The 9,035-nt window shown below is 42.8% G+C and overlaps 2 protein-coding genes across 2 annotated transcripts; one reads left to right on the top strand and one right to left on the bottom strand.

Annotated features, from left to right (window-relative positions):
- The first annotated feature begins 322 nt into the window (after positions 1–322).
- Positions 323–5,853, top strand: CSUI_010590 (uncharacterized protein). The gene is made up of 5 exons (XM_068070693.1): positions 323–1,908; positions 2,856–2,918; positions 3,654–3,737; positions 4,609–4,750; positions 5,398–5,853. Exons 1-5 carry the CDS (start codon positions 943–945, stop codon positions 5,433–5,435), a joined length of 1,293 nt encoding a protein of 430 aa, XP_067917330.1. The 5' UTR covers positions 323–942; the 3' UTR covers positions 5,436–5,853.
- Positions 5,854–7,767: 1,914 nt separating this feature from the next.
- On the bottom strand, positions 7,768–8,806 carry CSUI_010591 (uncharacterized protein; the record flags this gene model as incomplete). Its single annotated transcript, XM_068070694.1, has 1 exon — positions 7,768–8,806. A coding segment is annotated over one exon (441 nt), but the record flags the coding sequence as incomplete, so codon positions are not given.
- Positions 8,807–9,035: the final 229 nt, after the last annotated feature.

Genomic DNA, 9,035 nt, shown 5'->3' on the forward strand with positions numbered 1-9,035 from the left:
CTTACTACTGAACTATTCTACACTGTTTTAAGGCTCCCTTCTTCGTTTTTATCTTTTACTTCTCTGGCCGTCTTTTTTGTCTTGTACGCCGCTTTTCGCTAAAGGCTGATCTCGGAGGAGTCCCGGAAACTACCTAACTCATCGTGACGAAAAGAAACCTGGAACCTCGTGTGGAGCCAAGACTGCCCCTATCTGCGGTCCCGGCGAGCCGGGGTGCGGATCCTCCTCTTTTTCACGTGTCTCCATAGCTTCTCCTGCATGCGTTATGATAGAAGAGGAGGGAGACTTGTCAACGGGCCACTAGGACAGTTCATCGTTAGTACCTGTCGACCAGACGTGCTGTCTTTTCTTCTGTTTCATGACCGGGGTGTTCTTTCGGACGTTTCCACCACAGCCAAGTGAAGTCACTGTAAACTGAAAAGACGTCGAAATTGACTGTTGCTTCTGCCCCGTCTCTCTCTCTGCTCTTGCACACCAGAACGAGAGACTTCTTCCACCGTGCTCGTCCTGGCCTTGTTGTCTTCTGATAGCCTCCCTCCCTTTCCGTTTCTACGGAATGCTTTTTGCCTCTCCCTTTTCTAATTGTTTTCGTCTTCGGATTATTGCTTTCTCTAAGTCACCTCTCTTCTGTTTGGCTCCAGACTGCCAGAACGAGCTCTACGATTTCTATTGAAGCTTCTTCAAGTACGAGAAGTCTCTCTGCAGTGTGTTGCTCTCCTCATCGCTTTCTCCCGGCGTCTAGTTCAGCACCCGCCCTTCGAGAGGATCCCGTTCTTGTCTTTTCTCTCCGGGAATCAGAAACTGGAGAAGGCTCAGCAGTTCTTCACGGTAAGAAAAGGAGGACGAAGTTTGCCTCTTCCTTCTTCTTTCCTACGCCGACCTCGTATCGTCTTCTTTGCTTTCTTCCGTTTTCATTCTACTTCTACAGCTTCATATCTCAAAATGTCAGGCTGGATCCTTTCGTTCTCTTCCTCCCTCTTTTGGAACAAGAGAAGTCCTCCTCTCTTCTTTTCGACCCTTTCTCTTTCCTTCATGACTTGTGTCCTTCTTCTCTGTCCTCTCCTAGCTTGCTCTTTTTCTCTTCATTCTCCATCTTCCTCTCCGTCCCCCTCAGCCTCTTCAGTCCCTCACCATAATCCTTCTTCTTCCCAGTCATCCGTCTTGCCGCCTTCACGGGGGACCATCAGATCCCCGTCGAACGTTCCCCCCCTAGGATTTGTCGTTAGAAATCCTTCTTCCTCTCTTTCGTCCTCCTCAGCAACATCTACCCATCGCTCATCTTCATCTTCACCTGTCTTTGTATCTTCTTCGTCGTCTAATGTCTGCTCGTCGTCTTCATCTTCTTCGTGTGGTGTATCAGCTAAACAGAGTCATGAAGCGATCTCACCTTTATCAGCTTCTCCGGGACCTAGGGGAGGAGAATCTAAGACTTCTTCAGAAGTTTCTTTAACCCAAAAGAATCCGTCCTCTTTTGCTCTAACTTTAAGATCGTATCTAAGATGTCATATGTCTCTTCTTTCGGATTCTTCTCCTACCTTCAACAATGGAAACCTCGTGTTTCTCTTCCGAGCGGCTGACGCCCACGACCGACTTATCTCTCCTCTCGAACTTCAGACAAACAAACATCATTTACCTGGTCACCAGGCTGCACGTACTATGGCGATCTTAGAGCAACAAGCTCTACAGTATGCTGTCGAAGAAGAAGAAGCAGACGAACACCATGGGCGAGATAAAGCGAAACCCAGCGCTGCGAAGATTCCAGAGAATCAGACAGAGTTATTTCGCTCTGAGCTTCTCAAATTCGAGGTCCGACGTCTTCATCGCATCCTTCAGTTCACCTGTGCCGCAAAACTCCGAGGAGAAGTTCTAGATAGACAGTCGGCTAAAGTCATGTATGATCTATTAAATGTAAGGAACACGAATGGGACAGAAAGGCAAATAGGCGTCGTCATCTCGGCGACCTATGCGTGGTCTTACTCCTCCTATTCCTACCTTTCTAAGTATTACCTAGATACGAACACATACGTGTGCATCGGACATGTCTCTATCTGTGCCTAGAAAATAGAGATTGAAGTGTTGAGGCGAACGTGTTTGCTTTCTACAGTCACTATGTTTGCATGTCTATATGGTGGCGATAGAGCATATCGAGAGATACACAAGGTAGATAGTATCCCTTCGTACATACACAGCTATAAACACATCCAGGTCTGCGAGCACTCGACTTGCCGGAGATCTTCTTTCTTTTTCTTTTCTTCACTCCTTCTTTTTCTCTCCCCTGCACTTGCTCTCTTTCCTAAGGCAGTTTTCATAGTGTAGAGAGATGTCGTACACATAGCCGTATTCGAGCTCGCCGACGTCTCTTGTTCATCTGTGTGGAAAAAAGCGACAAGGCTACGATCGCATGCACAGATACCTCGTCTCTCTCTTGTTTGGTTACACTATGCTTCTTAAAGAGGTGGTGCACGTGACCATCATAAAGGAGACATCTCTCTTTCATCCAGTCAGCCGTCTAGATTGTTGTTTTTGCTGTCATCATTCAACACTTCCTGTCTTCGAGTGTATGTACACCTGAATTCTGGAAATGAAAGAGTGGCATGTCTCCTGTCGCCGTTTTCACCAAGTGTCTGACAGAGAAGAAAACACTGATTTCTCTCAGTCATACATTGTCTTTCTCTACGTTCCAGCGACGGACTTCTGAAGAGACAGATGGTCTGCGTTTCTTGTATTGACTCCTCGTATCCATTGATTTCTCATTGCTCTTTTTTCTTTCTTTCTTTTTTCTTCTTCATCACGAATTTTACATCATCTCTCTTGTAGTCTCGAGGTCGTGTTTTCCCTCCACTGCATGCGCACAGGAAGCTTCATTATCTCTAGAGACTGTCCTCAAAGCTTTTGATCGAGTTTCTCTCTTCTATCAAGTAAGAATTTTCGTCCTCTCTCAAGCACGATTGTATGTTGCGCTAATCCCCTTCCTTCTCTCTTTTCTATGAATCCTGCGTCATTTGCTTTCTCGATCAGAAAGAAATCCGTTTTGGGTCTTCGGTCTCTTTTCTTAACTTCTTCCTTGGGTTGAAGTCTGTAGGACATCGGAGCTCTTGCGCGAATGATGATTAATTTACACGGAAGGATAAGAGAACAGAGGGAAATCCAGTGTAGAGCCTCAGTGGAGACTGCAGCAGGCAAGAAAGCGGAGAGAGTTGTCTATCATACACATCATAACTCATTCCAACTTTCTTTCTTCTGATCTAATTTTGCGAGGATACACGACGTTCTTCTTGGTATAGGTATGTACACACAGGTGTATGTATATACATGTACGCAGCTAAGTATGCTATATATATATATATATATACAGTTGTATGTACTCAAGGGATGTTCCTGTATGCGGCAGGGCAGGTTATTCTATACGAATCTACTGATTCTTCTCTTTATCGAATCCTTCCTATCTCTTCCATCCTCTTCTTCTCTACACATCAAGCCATACAGTCTTTCTTCTCTCCTCTTTTCTACGTTCTCTCCTTTATCCGTCTCTCTTTTCGCGCTTCTATCTCGCTCCCTCAGAGGACTTTCCTTCTCTCTCCACTTCTTCCATGAGAAACACAAGTTCTTTCTTCCTTTTCTTTGTCTCTCCTTTCTTGTCCTTCTCTGTGTAGAAAGAAATGAAAGAGGAAGACTTCAACGAGCACTTCAAACCAGCGCTAGAGGAACTGAAGGCGCAACTCCTAGATCTATACAAAGTAAGATAGAACAGAGGTGACAGAAAGAAAAGAGAGGAAAGAATGATACAGAAAGAGCGAAAGGAGAAAAAAAGCAGAAAGTTGGAGGAAGAGCATGAAGGGAGAAGCGGAGAGGAAAAGAGAGAGAAGGTCCGCCGAGATGAAGAGGAGACGGTACTTCCAACGAGAGTCTCTCGGTTCTTTTCGATATCCCTTTGTGTGTATAGACATTCTAATCAGCAGCTTTTCTCGATCGACCATTCTGCTTATTTGGACGTGTATCTATATGATACAAGGATGGAGCGGCGTGCCTTGTACGGAAAGCTTCGTTCATCTGTATGGCGAGAAAGAGTGTTTTCTCTCGTCTGTATGTACTCCACATAGAGAGAGAGGAGACATATCACTAACGCTGTCACGGATACAATCTGTATAATCCTATGTAACAACAGGAGATAGATCTCCACTTAAGTGGATAGATAGATTAAAGATAGATAGATAGATCAAAGATAGATAGATAGATTAAAGATAGATTAAAGGTAGAGATACATAGACTAATGGTGAACCGAAGACAGATAGATAGAGTAGAGACAGATAGATGAATTGAAGATAGGTAGATAGATAAAGGAATTCTAGATACTGTGGGCGTTTTTGAGGTTTGACATCCATTTATAGAAGAATATTCTCTCTTCTCACCCTCGGGGTTATTCAGGCTTGCATGTGTATTATGACGTCAGAATGGAAGAAAGACTCATATCATATCTTTGATGTGACCTTATGCATGCGTAGCTTCTTCGAGTGTACATACACTGTAGGTGAGTTTTCTTGGAGTCGTTCGGAACAGGTGTTGTTTTAGGTGCCTTTTCCCTCTCTCTTTCTCCCTTTGTGTATCCAGGAGTCTTTAGAAGACCAGAAAGATTCGGAGAAGAAGAAGTCTTTCGTTGTCGCTTCAGAGACTTTAAAGTATGAGCCAAATCCCGATCCTCGGACCTTAGCTCCGCTTCTCGTGGATGTGACCCAAATGGGGAATGTTCTACGTAAGTCTTTGACCTTCTTCAATTTCTTCTTTTTCCTTTTCTTTAGAAATTTTCCTCGTTGTCTTCTCATGACTGTCAATAGTCAGTCGCTTTCTATATATAACGACCCAGGGGATAGCTATCTTCGCAATTCGGGCTAGAAGCATAGCCATAGATGTAGACGGCGATGTGGTCTGGAGTGTACAGCCATCTCACGACTAGGGAGGGCATGGTCGACGTATAGGCATCTATAGAATATAGATATAGTCTATACGTCTACGTATGCTTACTCTATCAATCAGTCTGTCTCTAATCTATCTTTGATCTATCCACGAGTAGGACCTGGAACAACTTACTCAGCGTCTCGTGGATACATACCATACATGCCGTTGGTTAGAGCCTTCATACATACATATCTCTGTCTCTAGATGGCTAGATAGATAGACAGCTGGCTAGCTAGATAAAAACATATATCAATAAGTACCGCTGGATGTATGACCAGTGAATTCGTATATATATATATCTATATATTATATAAGGAGATGTGTAGATTCAAGGACAGAATGCGTATATAGAGATCTACGTCTGCCTACGGTTGCTCGGAGATTTCATCCTAGCTCAGCGATGGAGATTTGTGCGAGACTTATTTTTGGATTCTTTGTCTTCAGCTGGAGTCGAGGCGTGGAATAAAGGCCATAATGCATAAGGCCTTGCTATACATGTGAAATCTGCATAGACTACTACCTTTACACCCTCTTCTTCTATTCTCTCCTCTTCCTTCTCTTTGTTCTCCGTTTCTCTTTGGGTGTTGTTTCTCATCTCTCCAACGGCAATCAATGAAACGGCTCTTTTTGTGCCTCTCCTATTCATTCTTCTTCGTCTTCTCTTTTCACTCGTCGGACTCCTCTCTCTCTGTCTCCACCTCTCTCTCTTCTGTCTCTCTTTCCCTTCCTCGCATGATATGTTTCTTTTTCAAAGGTTGAAAGGCTTCTCGTTTTCTAGGAAGCCGTAAATCGGTTCAGTTGTGTGTTTTCATTCATATCGAAAGAGGTGACGAAGCACACGTCGAAGTTTATGACACAAGATAGGTCGATGCATGCACTAAAAAATCACGAGAGGTGCATGCATGCATCGATCCGTACTGATCGAATAAGTCGAGAAGAAAGATGGAGAAAGGAAAGAAGAAGTTCTTCGTTCTCTCTCTAATCTTTCGAGTGTATGGACAGACAGAGATGTCGAGTGGTGTATGATTTTTTCTTTATTAAAGATGGTTTTTGCATGCATTCAAGAGAAGGAAAAGACAGACTTCTGCCGAAGTATTAAGAGAATGGGAAGAAGAAAAGAAGCGGTAGTATTGATAGGGGTAGGGACTGATCCCAATGTAAGAGGATGAGGAGAGATTTCTATCTAAGCTTTCTCCTCTCTGAAGTGCATTCTTCTCTATCAAATATGATTCAATCTTCATACTTTCTTCCTGTTGGTTCTCTTTCTTCTTCTCAATCTTTAAGCTGAAAGAAAGAGAAAGAGTTTTTCCAACCTCTTTTCACATGAAATTCACTCTTCTTTGGAAATCTCCATTAGAAAAGAAGAGACGTCTTTGTCATAAGAAGATCTCCATTTGTTTCTAAGAAGACGGAGGAAAGAAAGAAAGAAGAAAAAACAAAGAAAGAAAACACCTTGTATGGAAGATCTGCATTGATCTGTCTCTTTTTCAACGCTCTCTGTTGCCTTGATAAGGGGGCACAGATAGATCGATTCAAGATAGGTAGATAGATAGATAGATCAAACATAGATAGATAGACAGATCAAACATAGATAGATAGATATATAGATAGATAGGAGAAAGATAGATAGGTCGTACACCGGAGGAAGGGATCTTTCCGTCTTCACTATGTTTCTTTCATTCTGCGTCAAACACGAAGCGCTCGATAAAGAGAGAAGCCAGGAAAGAAGGATGGGCGCCTGAAGTTCGAAGGAGGAGAGAAAAGAGGAGAGAATTCGATGCAGCCTGGCCTCCCTTGCTGATTCTAGGTGTATCTACACCTCCAAGATGAGGCGCTCTCCCCTGTGCCTATGCATAATGTATATAGTGCACTCGGCGTATCTACGGAGAAGTCACTAACTGGGTTTAGGGAAGAACATTTAGTCCATGGAAGATGAGAAAATTCGACTGAGGTAACTGCTTTTCTTCGTTGTTTCAGTCAGATTCTGAAGAAAAAAGAGCTTGAAGATATGAGCAAGAGGAAGAATGTTTGTCGGTCTCGGGATTTATCACGTAGGTAGCACAGTCAAATATCCGTATTCTCATCTGGGGTGTCTATACACCTCAGGATGAAGATCGTAGATCGACGCTGATCATAGACTGACACAACAAAGCTAGCTGAGACCTATAAAGAGCTTTCTTGTCTGGGTCGACATTGTTTCTCTCCTCTACATAACTTCGCTACAGACAGATGAAAAGAACTTTCTCGAATCTACACCTTCTTAGGGAATCTTTCTTAGGTGCGAAGGAAAAGAGAATGGACTTTGCAACGAATTCCTTAGTAGTGCTGTTCGATGCAGATACAGGCATGTAAACGCATAGAAGAAAATTTTCTGGGACCAGCCTTTCGGCCTCATCTCCAGTCTTACCTGGAATATCCTGACGTAAGTAAACCAACAGATAAGACTTGAAACAGAATGTGAAGACACATATATATGATAGAATGTAGATGCATAACTATACGTGTCTCTTTCTACCTATACAATCGTTCTATATCTTTCTTCCGTATCTGTCTCCCTATAAATGTATCTCTCTCTCTCTCTTAATAAATTCTTTCTTTCTTTATCTGTCTTGTCACAAGTTGAAATAAGAAAGCATGCTCGTGACATCTGTGCATATATCTTTCGCCGTGTATCTATCTATGAGCCTGTCAGCGGCAGATACCGCAGTTCACTCAGTCGCTCGCTCATTCAGAAGAAGTGCTTAGCAGACTCTCTCATCACTCTTCTATCCACCTGTACAGCAAGCAAGAAGTCTGCATGTCTTCTCTCTTGCCTTCCCTTACTTTCTTTGATCTACCAGAGTCTTTGAATGGATCAAGAAGGAAGTCTAAAAGCATCGGATGACCTCTCTCTTACGGAGAAGGGAAAAAACACAGACCCACCCAACTAGTTGCAAGAGGGGACATGTGACCCAAGAAAGAAAGAAAGAAAGGAGAAATCTTCCTCTTTCGAAAAGATCTTTCACATCATATGCACTCACCCATTCAATATATCTTACACTGTCGGAGATCCGCGTACAGGTATGGGTATATAGAGAGACATACATACACATGTACATCTTTATATGTACTTAGACATACATCTATCTATCCGTCTGTCTCTGTCTATATACTTATATATGAATGTTTGCCTATATACATATATATGAATGCTTGCCTATATACATATATATGAATGTTTGCCTATATACATATATAAGAATGTTTGCCTATATATGTATATAGGCAAACATTCTTAGATATATATGAATGCTTGTTGCCGCCAATATAGAGGCGGGGTGTATATGTCTATCTTTTACTTCTTCCCTCGGAGGGCGAGGCTTGTCGTCCCTTATTATGGTCACACTTCAAGGAGCTAATTTTCTTTCTTTCTAGACAAGAAACTCTTCTTCTTCTTCAGTTTCCTCTTCATCTTCTCCGTTGCCTTCCTTCTCTTTCTCTTGTTCTCTTTCTTCTTCCTGCTGTAAAAGCTTCTTCTCAATCGCTTTACATATGCGACCGAGAGAGAGGTTCTTCTCTCGCGTTCTAAGAGCAGAGAGACTCTGACTAGCCAGAGCTTTTTCTTCTTGGATCGACTGCAGAAACTTCTCGAGATCTTCAATTGCTTTCTCTAGATGAGGAATTAGACGATGCTGAACAGAAAGCTCTAGTGCCGCTTGCTTGGCATTTGCAATCTTCACTGAAACGCATGAAGGAAAACGATCTTCTAGCGTCGATGAGGGTGCAGACGGGAGGGTCGATGCTCCTACAGATGTCGATGACGATGAAGAAGGGATCGATGGTGTGAAGGATGTTGGAGAAGCAGATGTCTCTGAAAATGAAGAAAAAGAAGAAGAACGAGAAGTATGTATTGCCGTCGTCCACAACACATCAACACACAGAGAAGGATGAAGAAAGGAAGAGGACTCAGACAGAAAACAGCGCAAGAGAAAGAAAGATTAGATACATGTCACTATATATAGATATAGATCTCTATATATCGGAATTAGATATGTGTCTCCATATACGTCTCTACGTATCTAGAAAAGGAGAGAGAAATACAA

The sequence above is a fragment of the Cystoisospora suis genome (assembly GCF_002600585.1).
Source record: "Cystoisospora suis strain Wien I chromosome Unknown contig_7836, whole genome shotgun sequence".
NCBI classification, from domain to species: Eukaryota; Apicomplexa; class Conoidasida; order Eucoccidiorida; family Sarcocystidae; genus Cystoisospora; species Cystoisospora suis.

Coding starts and splice junctions, on each gene's coding strand:
- CSUI_010590 (XM_068070693.1), top strand. CDS start 943: ATGTCAGGCTGGATCCTTTCGTTCTCTTCCTCCCTCTTTTGGAACAAG. Junction 1,909..2,855: donor TCATGTATGATCTATTAAAT/GTAAGGAACACG, acceptor GCATGCGCACAG/GAAGCTTCATTATCTCTAGA. Junction 4,751..5,397: donor CCAAATGGGGAATGTTCTAC/GTAAGTCTTTGA, acceptor CTTTGTCTTCAG/CTGGAGTCGAGGCGTGGAAT.